Source organism: Myxocyprinus asiaticus, chromosome 37, assembly GCF_019703515.2.
Source record: "Myxocyprinus asiaticus isolate MX2 ecotype Aquarium Trade chromosome 37, UBuf_Myxa_2, whole genome shotgun sequence".
NCBI lineage: Eukaryota > Metazoa > Chordata > Actinopteri > Cypriniformes > Catostomidae > Myxocyprinus > Myxocyprinus asiaticus.
Genome location: NC_059380.1, coordinates 38,794,975 through 38,807,859, shown reverse-complemented (window position 1 = coordinate 38,807,859; position 12,885 = coordinate 38,794,975). Strand labels below are relative to the sequence as shown.

At 39.3% G+C, this 12,885-nt stretch overlaps 1 protein-coding gene across 2 annotated transcripts; it reads left to right on the top strand.

Moving 5' to 3' along the window:
- Window positions 1-8,153: 8,153 nt before the first annotated feature.
- LOC127427915 (mRNA turnover protein 4 homolog) lies at window positions 8,154-12,878 on the top strand. Of its 2 annotated transcripts, XM_051675852.1 has the most exons (8): window positions 8,154-8,226; window positions 8,533-8,591; window positions 8,833-8,936; window positions 9,026-9,107; window positions 9,258-9,325; window positions 9,485-9,636; window positions 9,881-9,957; window positions 12,718-12,878. In XM_051675852.1, the coding sequence occupies exons 1-8, from the start codon at window positions 8,199-8,201 to the stop codon at window positions 12,871-12,873; spliced, it is 726 nt and encodes a 241-aa protein (XP_051531812.1). In that variant the 5' UTR covers window positions 8,154-8,198; the 3' UTR covers window positions 12,874-12,878. The 2 variants fall into 2 exon arrangements, with proteins under 2 accessions (XP_051531812.1, XP_051531814.1); XM_051675854.1 differs by lacking the exons at window positions 8,154-8,226; window positions 8,533-8,591 and adding an exon at window positions 8,696-8,739.
- Window positions 12,879-12,885: the final 7 nt, after the last annotated feature.

Here is a 12,885-nt window from a genome sequence, read left to right as displayed (position 1 = left end):
TGAGGAAAAGATGTGTTGTAGAAATAATCATTTTTAGTCCAGGTAATTTACAGCCCTGTCTTACAGCAGATATTTTTGTTGTGTTCTTAACAGGGGTGTATAATATACAGATAAGGTAAGTAAATTACAATTACATGTAAGTTAAAGTTTGGGAACTGTGACAAAATATTATTCAATTAAAAATAAAAGTATCTTGCCAAAAACATACTTGAGCAAAAGAGTATGTTTATTTTATTTATTTATTTATTTATTGAGCGAAAATAATAATACTAGTAAAGTTTCCAAATTTATATTAAAGCTTACACTAGCCTATTAAAAAGTACAAAAAAATCTTAGCTTTAGAAATACTGTAGACCAATGGCATCAAGTAGGCCACAAGTAATCCATTTAAATATTCCAGGAATGTACAAATTCCACAAAATAATATTTAAGAACTCGCTTACTTTACACACCTCTGGCTGTGACCACTGATTTAAGACTTATACATTTTTTTTATGGTACTTTATTTCCACTTTGTTACATTTTCAGTTTATTGATGGAAATGCTGTACAGTTTCTTTTGAATAGTGACTTAAGCGTTTAGTTAGGTTCATATCCACCTTATTTTTAAATAAGCAGAGGCTACATTTCAGGCGAATGTGACAAAATTCCACTGGCATTGACTGCAATGTTAATAACTAGAAGGTTATAATACCAGAATCTAGTGATATGGGCTTATAAACTATCACACAACCAAAGGATGTACAGCAAAATTATGTGCCAATGTTGGATAATTTTCTAACGTCAGCATTTATAGTAAAAGAGTAAGTAAATCATTCACTTGTTGCTCATATGTACCTGCATAACTTCCGATGAAGCCTTTATTTATTTCCAAAGGCGATGTTTCATAAGCCATGCTGAATTGTGTGATCTGCGTGTCTGTTTACTATACACCGGTAAGAAAGAGAGAACGCTCTCTGACAAGAACGGAGAGTAAAATGTGTTTATTAATACAACAAGATGCAGTTCTGGTGCAAAGAAAGTTGAAGCAGCATTTTCCCGGCAGCTTTCTCCTCTGCTGGTTGTGTAAAGTTTGTGGAGGCGTGTCAGATGGCGCAGAGGGCTGTCCTGTCAGCACCTGATCTCACTCATTCTGCCTGTGCAACAGTGTGTGATAAAATGATGGCAAAATGCGATAAATGGTAAAACTATATGCGCTTAAAACCAATGAGTTTATGAAAATCGTAATTAATTTTAATAATATGTCAACATTTATTGTAAAGCAACATAATGTAGTATTTTTGTATAGCTAAAACGGAACTGGCTTATACCGGAAGTGGTCCACATTCAAGCTTGATAATGGCGGCGCCCTAGTTTTGCTGAAAAATAAGGTGGATAGATCTGTTGACTGTAAAAATGTGGCAAAAGATCTTTAATACACTGCTGATGTTTTCCACTTTGCATATGCTATGCATTCGGTTAAAAATCTATAAAATACCTTTAAACTTTAGCATAAAAATGTAAGTGAAGTGCACAAAAATCCATCAACCTACTTTGCATAGTGTATCTTCATAGTTTTATAAGTGACTGTAAATTCCATCATATAAAATGTAAGTCACTATTTAAAGGTACTGTAAGCGATTTTTTTAAAAATGACAAGCAGAAAATGTTCCTATTCCCTGAAAAATATCAATGAAATAGGTGAACTAAAATATCACACCTGTCTCTTTAACAGCGCTAGTCACTCGCGGTTTTGGTCTTGCCTACTTACCCACTTGTCTTACGTATTTCCGGTGTTTGGCCACTAGTGTGCAAGTAGACGTGAAGACTGCGAGCACAGGTATAACTTTTGATTGCACCTTGGGATACTCATTATGAGTCACGGCACTGGACAAAAGTGAAGCAAACGGTGCAAAACAGTTTGGACATGCGCTAGAAAGACCCAGCACGTCCGTGAAAAAGAATTATGTGCGCAAAAGAGACTGAACCAATGCCAACCGCACGAGAGAGACCTGGTGTGAGCGCGAGCGATTGAAAGACTCTGCGAGAGAGCCCGAGTGTGTCTGCGAGAGAGACCAAAAGTGCACAAGAGAATGTGAATCTACGCGAGAGGAATTGAACTTATATATACAACGATCAGACACAACATTAAAACCACCTGCCTAATATTGTGTAGGTCCCCCTCGTGCCACCAAAAGAGCACCAACCTGCATCTCATAATAGCATTCTGAGATGATATTCTTCTCACCACAATTGTACAGAGCGGTTATCTGAGTTACCGTAGATTTTGTCAGTTTAAACCAGTCTGGCCATTCTCTGTTGACCTCTCTCATCAACAAGGCATATCCATCCACAGAACTGCCGCTCACTGGATGTTATTGGCACCATTCTGAATAAATTCTAGAGACTGTTGTGTGTGAAAACACCAGGAGATCAGCAGTTACAGAAATACTCAAACCAGCCCATCTGGCACCAACAATCATGCCACGGTTTTCCCCCATTCTGATGGTTGATGTGAACATTAACTGAAGCTCCTGACCCGTATCTGCATGATTTTATGCACTGCACTGCTGCCACATGATTGGCTGATTAAATAATCGCATGGATGATTGTTGGTGCCAGATGGGCTGGTTTGAGTATTTTATATATATATATATATTGTAATGAATTTGGGGGATATTTTTTCCCTTTTTGGACATTTTAACCCATGAGTTCTAGTTTGGACAGTTAATTCTGTCCACAACGTTTCTCCAATCCCCTCCCCTTGCGTGAACGTGAACTTGATTGAACTCACCTGTAACTGATTGCATCTGGGAAGCAAGACTCGAGAGGAAACTGGTAAAAAGGGAGTTTTGCCATTTGAAGAGAGGGGAGAGAGTTGTCACGTTGTACATCAATATCAAACATAGTTGAAAACTATTTGGTTTGTTAAATGAAGCTTAACATTGTCTTTGTGTTTGTTTTTGAGTTGCCACAGTATGCAATAGACTGGCATGTCTTAAGGTCAATATTAGGTCAAAAATGGCAAAAAAGAAACAGCTTTCTCTAGAAACTCATCAGTCAGTCATTGTTTTGAGGAATGAAGGCTATACAGTGCTTGAAATTGCCAAAAAACTGAAGATTTCACACAAAGGTGTACACTACAGTCTTCAAAGACAAAGGACAACTGGCTCTAACAAGGACAGAAAGAGATGTGAAAGGCCAACTAAACAAGAGGATAAGTACATCAAAGTGTCTAGTTTGAGAAATAGATGCCTCACATGTCCTCAGCTGACAGCTTCATTGAATTCTACCTGCTCAACATCAGTTTCATGTACAACAGTAAAGAGAAGACTCAGGGGTGCAGGCCTTATGGGAAGAATTGCAAAGAAAAAGCCACTTTTGAAACAGAAAAACAAAAAGAAAAGGTTAGAGTGGGCAAAGACACACAGACATTGGACAACAGATAATTGGAAAAGAGTGTTATGGATCTTAACCCCATTGAGCATTTGTAGGATCAGCTAGACTGTAAGGTGCGTGAGAAGTGCCCGACAAGACAGCCACATCTATGGCAAGTGCTACAGGAAGTGTGGGGTGAAATGTCACTTGAGTATCTGGACAAACTGACAGCTAGAATAACAAGGATCTGCAAAGCTGTCATTGCTGCATGTGGAGGATATTTTGATGAGAACTCTTTGAAGTAGTTTAAGAAGTTCTGAACATTTCTTCAAATTGTAATAGTCATTTTTCACACTGTTTAATTCTAAGATTAAATCAGGGCTTTTATGCACATACCAAAGAATGATGCTTCAATACCATGAGATAAATTGGAGGGAAGTTTGAGTAGATGCACCTGTATTTCGAAGAACTACCGTATATAATCTTATAAGCACCATTTAACCTACATTGAAATTGTCTGATATCGTTCATGAGTTTATATTAGTTCACTGAAAAAAATTGTGGTAAAGACACTGGCTATCACCCCTGGAGTTCGCTAGTTCGAATCCCACGGCGTGCTGAATGACTCCAGCCAGGTCTCCTAAGCAACCAAATTGGCTCGGTTGCTAGGGAGGGTAGAGTCACACGGGGTAACTTCCTCGTGATCGCTATAATGTGGTTTGCTCTCGGTGGGGCGTGTGGTGAGTTGTGTGTGGATGCCACAGTTGATGGCGTGAAGCCTCCACACACGCTCTATCTCCACGGTAACGCACTCAACAAGCCATTTGATAAGATGTGTGGATTGACGGTCTCAGACGTGGAGGCAGCTGAGATTCGTCCTCCACCACCCAGATTGAGGCGAGTCACTACACCTCCACGAGGACTTAGAGCACATTGGGAATTGGGCATTCCAAAAGGGGAGAAAATACACATTTTATAATGTGTATTTACTTTTTTTATTTCATAAAATAATTTAAATGTAAAATTGTGTAAAATGAGGGCTAACAAAAAAAAATTCAACATGCAAAAGGTTTTAAAACACTAAAAATATCGTGAACGAGTAGAGAAGCATTAGATTCTTGCTTCTATAGTGCCTCACATTGATCAATTAAACTTCAACATACTGATTTATTGATGTGAACTGTGAAGCTAACTCAAATCTGCCATCTCCTTGTTGCGGACTTGTGTTGTAACATCGGGGAAGTTGTTATTGTATGCCAATTTACTGTCAGAAATTTGGCATGTTGATTAAAAGTTTAATCCAAAGTAAAATACCAGTAGACTATACAGGTCTGGAAAGCAGATGTTTTGAAGGGCTTGTGTGATTGCTTCATACAGATGAACAAACGGAGTGGATTTACAGATGCTAACGGGCTACAAAAAAATCAGAGTCAGGTTGATGATCGTTAAGATGCAGACATTTTATAATCCTTTTGTAAATTGTTTTAGTGCTGTTAGGCTTCTGAAATGTGTAGTTCCGTGATTGAGGAAATAAACACAGTCCGAAAATATCAACCAGTTTCCCCCAAAAGGAATCAACTCCAGCTCTGGAGTACATTCCAATGTTTCGAGTCGATTCTCGATTCCCAACGCTTCGGAATCGAGGGATCAATTATTTTTGGAATCGATTCCCAGCCCTAGGTGTGGGCTCCTGAACGTGATGAACTCTGGGATACACTTAGTCTGAAAGACTGCTCCGAAGCGGTATTTGTGCTAGTGTGGATTTAGTGTAGGTTAAGTGCATTGAGTTTAGGTATGTTTTAGACATGGGACAGTCTTGAACACTTACTTCCTGTCGCATGCACACGCACTCAAGTGGCCAAGACCGCAAGTGTGGGTATTGGGACAGGGCCTTTCTGTACACAGCGGTTGACGGTTTCAGTGATGCCACTTTTCCCCACAGCCGCCACATTTGTGACCATCAGCGGAAGAATACAATGACAGTAAATGAAAAACACCCGAATAACGATATCAAGAAAAACATCAAAAATTCCATTTGATCCATGCCAAGTCCCAGGAGAAGTTCATACAGGTCTGCAGACATCACAAATATTGCCAAATTGAACTTTCCCAGACATTTAAAGGTATTTGATCCACAATTAACCTTCATATGCTGGTGTCATGACAGGTGTCATGATAAACCGAGTCCCCCCTGAAAATCTGGTCTCGCTCTGATATCACAGCAATTCTGTTGGCTGAGGGACCTATTAATAGGTACTATATTCACTGCCTGAGTAGAAATCCTTTCAAATCATTTTATGTATGTCGATATAACTTTGTAAATACAACATTTAATGACGTTTAAACCATAAGTTACACATAATAGTATATAACTGAAGTTACAGATTGAGAAATTAAAGATGTGTTGTTGTTTGTGTTTTTCAGTTAGCCTAGACTTCAATGACATGCTATCATGATAACATGATTGGTGTTTGCTCAGGCATTACAAACGGTTATCCCCATGGGGACTCGATTTACCGGGCGGACTCAATTTATCATGACACCGTAACACCGGCGAGTGTGATGTGTGACCGGCGAGTACACATGCCCACCAGTACATCACCGTAAACATCTCTCATTCAGAAGTTTCATATGTTTTTTGTGTTGTTTTCTGGTCTGATTTAGTCACAATCTTTGATGATCCTATCTGTATGAATGTAGGAGCTGCTTTTAACTCCTGAACAAGGCTTTTGTCGCATGTTACTGTTACTTTTTGCTACGTTAAGTTCTAGAACTGTTAAAATCGCTTATAGCACTTTTAAATAAATCTACTCATCTCATACAGTCTGCAAATACTGTAATCTTACAGGTGTACTGCGCTCCTGATTGAACGTGGAAACTTCTGCAAAGTGAGGTGCAAGCTTAGCTTATGAATATTACATGTATTTTTTTTTTACAATCGCTTACACACTAAAAGTGGTACTTGAGGCACACTCAGTGAAACCATCAACTCATGTACCTAATCTTCAGACCAAGTCTGCAAAACTGCAAGCACATTACTGCTTTGCACTGAGTTTACAATTGTAAAACACACTTTTTGCAATACACTAAACACAGTTGTCTACATTAGACACATCATTCAAAACTAACAGCTCTTGTGTTTCATTTGGAAAACACTGCCATTCAAAATGCCACATTTATTTACCGATTACCTACACCCAGTGCTCATGTGTGAAAACACTTATAGCTGCATTTCTGTTTATAGTGTAAATATATACTGAATATGTATACATAGTGTTTAGACTGGGGATAATCACATCCAGGACCCTCAGTATTAGCACTGGTGCGCCTCAGGGATGCATTCTCTCTCCACTGCTCTTCTCCCAGTACATGAATGACTGCCTGCACTGTCAAGCTCCTGAAGTTTGCAGACGACACCATGGTCACTGGCCTCATCCGTGACGGTGACGTGTCTGCATACAGATGGGAGGTTAAACAGCTGGCTGTCTGGTGCAATCACAACATCCTTGAACTGAACATGCTCAAAACAGTGGAGATGATAGTTGACTTCAGGAGAAATCCCCACCACCATCCTGAACAGCACTGTGGCAGCAGTGGAGTCATTCAGGTTCCTGCATGGGCTCTACTATCTCTCAGGACCTGAAGTGGGACACCCACATAGACTCCATTGTGAAGAAGGCTCAGCAGAGGTTGTACTTCCTTCGCCAACTGAGGAAGTTCAACCTGCCACTAGAGCTGCAGACACAGTTCTACTCAGCTGTCGTTGAGTCCTATGTACATCTATAACTGTCTGGTTTGGTTAAGCCACCAAATCAGACAGAAGGAATCTACAACGGACAGTCAAGACTGCTGAGAGGATTATTGGTGCCCCCCTGCCCACCCTCCAAGAACTGTACGTCTCCAGAGTGAGTAAACGTGCAGGTAGAATCATTCTGGACCCCACACACCCTGCCCACTCCCTTTCTGAACAGTTGCCCTCTGGCCGGTGCTACAGAGCACTCAGCGCCAGGACAACCAGGCACAAGAACAGTTTTTGCCCTCAGGCCATTTACCACATGAACAATTAAACTGCCTTTAGGACTTCCATAGTGCAATAATGTATAAATTCACTCATATTTAATTCAATAACTGTACATAAGCCTACCTTGCACATATATTACCACTTGCACATGTACAAACGCCATACTATATGTCCTATTTTTTGTATATCTATTTGTACTCTTACCTCTGTCTCACTGTAATGTTCTGTATGTGTGCACTTGCTTGTTTCTCCTATCACCAAAAAATTAAAAAAATTAAAAATTCCTTGTGTACGTGAGCACACTTTGCAATAAAGCTCATTCTGGTTATATTTGTGCACATACATGTACTGTACGTGTGTGTGCTATGACAAACTGTGCACTCCACTGTGCACTGAACATGCAAAAGACTCAAAATAGTAGTGTTTTACATTTGTCATATCCGTGTGTAGTTGCCGTGTATAAGAGCTCATCATTTGTGTAGAGTTTTGATGCAAAAACACCATTTTGAGAAGAGTTCAAATATTTTTGAATGTGTTTGCTTTTGCAAGATATGTGTGACGTTTTGCATGGTTTGTGTGTGTGTTTTTGGGGTTTTGTGTGTAGAGTTTAGAGAAAAGGAGCTATAGTTTCAGAAATCGTGTGTAAGCAATTGTCAAAAACTGTAATTACGTTATGCCATTGTTGTTCAGGTTAACCATGCTAATTTATATTCATGAGCGTCCGGTGAGCACCAGTAGGTGGCGGTGTGATTCCTCACTGTTTGTGAAGCGCTCTGAGATCATCAGACGAGGAAGAAAATATAGCAGACCACGTGAGAGCCATGCCGAAATCCAAGAGAGACAAGAAAGGTACACACTTATTTTGGTTTTAATTTTACATTACTGTTTTTCTTTTATTTAGCGTCACCAGAAATTAATTTGAGACATTTTGTCTTGCGTGGCGCAGTTATAGTTTATAAACGGACTCACATTTTAATTCGTGCAATGTTATAGTTAAAGCATGATTGTTATGTTGTTTATTTTGTTGTTTTGTATATGTGGTTGACATGTAGTCCATCTAAGATACATTACTGAATGTCACTAAAGCACTTGGATATATGTCGTTATGATATCTTAATATTATCTTAACTAAATATTTATGTTGTCTATTTCCAGTGTCTTTAACCAAAACAACAAAGAAAGGGTTGGAATCCAAACAAAACCTCATTGAAGAGGTTAGTATGACTTTCCCCCCCATTGGTCCTCTGTTGGATGACACTAAATATTACAATGGTATTACCATGTTTTTATTTATTTATTTATTTATTTTATAGACATGTACCATGGTAATACAAAGGTATTCTTTGTTGAGTCATGAATATGGTAATCATTCATTACAATGGCATTACTATCCAATACCATCGCTGTACTTAATTTCCACAATACGAAATAAACTTTTCCTTCTCACCCTCTCAGCTGCGGAAATGTGCAGACATCTACAGGTATGTGTTTGTGTTCTCAGTAGAGAACATGAGAAACAACAAACTAAAAGACATCAGGACAGCCTGGAAACACAGCAGGTACTGTTTATGTTTACCTCTTTTTATGCTTTATTTTTAAATGAATATCTAAAAGATGTTAAAGTAGAGTTTGGGTTTGTGCATTTCAGGCTTTTCTTCGGAAAGAACAAGGTCATGATGATCGCGTTGGGAAAAGGACCAACCGATGAATACAAAGATAATCTGCACAAGGTACATCAGCATTTGTCATCAGTGATTTACTGACATTCAAACAACAATTTACACTGCTTGCTTATAGCTTAACATAAATAGTCAGACAAGTAATAGCGAGCAAGACTGAACTGAGTCCGTCATAACTCCGTATTGTGGTTTGTCTCACAGGTGAGCAGGTTTCTAAGAGGAGAAGTTGGCGTGTTATTCACAAACAAAACCAAAGATGAGGTGCAAGAGTAAGTGTTCATATAATTGCAATTCAGACTCCAATTTATGTGCTTTAGTAATCTTAAATGAAACGCAACATTTTATTAATTATTACATTCAAGAGGTTTGTGCATAGATGGATTTGTTTTATGCATTCATAACGAACTTGGCACTGTGCGTTTTATTAGGTATTTCAGTAACTTTAAAGTGATGGATTACGCTCGTTCCGGTAACATAGCGACCATTGCAGTGACGCTGGATGAGGGGCCGCTTGAACAGTTTCCACATTCAATGGAACCACAGCTGAGACAGCTAGGCCTTCCTACGACTTTAAAGAAAGGTAAACTAGTGTAAAAGCTTGTTCACACCTAGAACAAATCTGAAAAGGGGGGGGGGGGGTGGTGAATAGGTCTTTAGGAATGAATGTTTTGTGGAGAACATTTGTTCTCTGTGTGAATTTGTCTTTGTTAATTATTTAAAATGCAGAATGACAGGCTGCTTCTGGGGAATAGTCCCTGTCTTGAGTGTACTGGAATCCTCTTTGGCTAAAAAAAGCATTTACAAAATTACATAATCTATTTCAGGTGTGGTGACGCTGATAAAGGATTTTGAAGTGTGTAAAGAGGGAGACACACTCGCTCCCGAACAGGCTCGAATTCTGGTGAGTGTAGAACAATAAATATTATTTTCAAGGTGCACTCAGTAACATTTAAGTTTATGATTGCTGACACCTAGTGGTGGTGTTCTCTGTTAAAGCTGAAGTATGTAACTTTTTAGTTTTAAAATACTTTTATCCCAGCTTAATATGCTGAGACAACTTTAAGTAAGCTATTCATCAGTTAATTTAATCAAAAACTATAAACACTGTCTCTCTGTGGCACTATAAAATTCCTCTTGTTTTAAGCGACCCGCTTAGACCTGCCCCTAAAACATTACTCAACCAATGGCGTGAGTTGGGGGCGGGATCATCAAACGGTTTGAACAACAGCAGATGGGGGGGCCTTGGTAGCTCAGCGAGTACTAACGCCAACTACCACCCCTGGAGTCGCAAGTTCAAATTCAGGGCGTGCTGATTGACTCCAGCCAGGTCTCCTAAGCAACCAAATTGGCCTGGTTGCTAGGGAGGGTAGAGTTACATGGGGTAACCTCCTCATGGTTCGCTATAATGTGTGGTTCTCGCTCTTGGTGGGGCGCATGGTGAGATGTGCGTGGATGCCGCGGAGAATAGCGTGAAGCCTCCACACGTGCTACGTCTCTGCGGTAACGCGCTCAGCAAGCCATGTGATAAGATGCGCGGATTGACCGTCTCAGATGCAAAGGCAGCTTTATTCGTCCTCCGCCACCCGGATTGAGGCGAGTCACTACTCCACCACGAGGACTTAGAGTGTATTGGGAATTGGGCATTCCAAATTGGGGAGAAAAAAAAAAGAACAACAGCAGTTGAGGGGCGTATTCTGAAAGCTGTTTTGAAAACATTTATTTTTGCAATTCCGTTAAGTGGCGCTTGATGGTTATTGAGAGAAAGCGAGTAAAATCAAAGTCCCTTTCAAGGCAAGTCAGTCCACTCGGCAGCCATCTTTGGAACTCTCCCGGAAAGCTATTTTTTTTAAGGATAGAAGCAGCATAAAAGTGCAGCCCCTATCTGCTTTATCGATAAAAGACAGAAATCTCCAAATAGTTGATCAAGATTATGATCAAAGAATATTTTTCAAATCAGTAGTAAAATCTGACAATAGAATCATAAGTAGTGCCTCTTTCGCTCGGATTACGCTAAAAATCTCTGTTACAGGCTGGTCCAGCTAATGTGGAAATACTCAAACCAGCCCGTCTGGCACCAACAATCATGTCACGCTCCAAATCACTGAGATCACATCAACCATCAGAATGGGGAAAAAAAATGTGAACATTAACTGAAGCTCCTGACCCGTATCTGCATGATTTTATGCATTGCTGCCACACGGTTCCCTGATTAGATAATCGCATGAATAAGTAGGTGTATATGTACCTAATAAAGTGGTCACTGAATTGTGTAACAAATGTATTTTTATTTTTTCCTGGGTTGTAAGTGTTATTTCCTAATTGCTTATGCCTCAAAAGTATATAAAATGGCTATTATTCCCCACAAACTTTGATTTTGTGACCAGGACAGTGATATTTTGAAATGTACCTATTTCTAATGAGAAAACGGGCGAGTTTGTGTCTTTTCGTTCACATAAAGTCAGAATAAAACAACATATGAATCCAAATTAACATGTATTTATACTAAAGTAATATTCAAAGCCGTGCTGGTCCATAATGGTAATAAGTACCCGTCTCTTCCCCTGGCTCACTCGGTGCACCTCAAAGAGGATTACAACAGCATCAAGACCTTGCTGGACGCCTTGAAGTATGATGAGTATGGCTGGGAGGTCATAGGAGACTTCCAAATGGTGGCATTCCTGATGGGTCTCCAAGGCGGTTTTACCAAGTTTCCCTGCTATCTTTGCCTCTGGGACAGCAGGGACACCAAAGCGCACTACCACAGGCGGGACTGGCCACAGCGGACCGAGTTATCTGTGGGGAGGAACAACATCAATTGGGAGCCACTGTTGGACCCCCGGAAGGTGCTGATGCCACCACTGCACATCAAATTGGGCCTTATGAAACAATTTGTCAGAGCTCTAGATAAGGAGTCGGCAGCCTTCAAGACTTCTTCCCTAAGCCGTCTGAGGCAAAGGTCTAAGCTGGTGTCTTCGTCAAACCACAGATAAAGAAGTATTTTGGATTCATATGTTGTTTTTTTCTGACTTTATGTGAACGAATGTAAAGACACATTCACCTGTTTTCTCATTGGAAATAGGTACATTTCAAAATATCACTGTCCTGGTCACAAAAGCAAAGTTTGTGGGGAATAATAGCCATTTTATATACTTTTGAGGCATAAGCAATCAGGAAATAACACGCTACCCAGGAACAAAAATTGTGTTACGTATTATGGTATTACTTATGATCACTATTAAAATATTCATAAGCTAATGCTATTATGTTTTATTGTTTTTGTTGTTGTCTAAAAGGTATAAATAAAACAATTATTAAACATTGATTTTGCATATCGGTTATCGGACATGTAAACATTAAAATAATGTTTCGACTGGGGAAAAAAAACTATATAGGTAAATCTTCACTACGATCGGTATTTTAATTCTGTTTAAAAGTTTAGCAACTAGCAGAAATATTACTAAGTGCATCTTTACAATAAACAAAATGCTCGGCAAGTTTATATTGCACTGAAAATCTCTTAAAACTTAAATGCATTTAAAGAACAAAGACGTCCTGTAAGGTTGTAATCTAATTTAAAGTCTAAATGTTATATCTTTCATTAATACTTAATATTAATATTTTGCATTCATAAAAATATATTTCATTTGGCCTTTCCATACAGAAACTCTTTGGAATCGAGATGGCGGAATTCAAACTGTCGATTAAGTGCATGTGGAACTCCGAGTCTGCCGACTTTGAAAAGATGACGGAGGGTGAAGATGAAGAAGAGACCAGGAAAGAGGAAGAAGACTTAGAGGAAGATGATGAAGGAAATTAATAAAATCTGGAA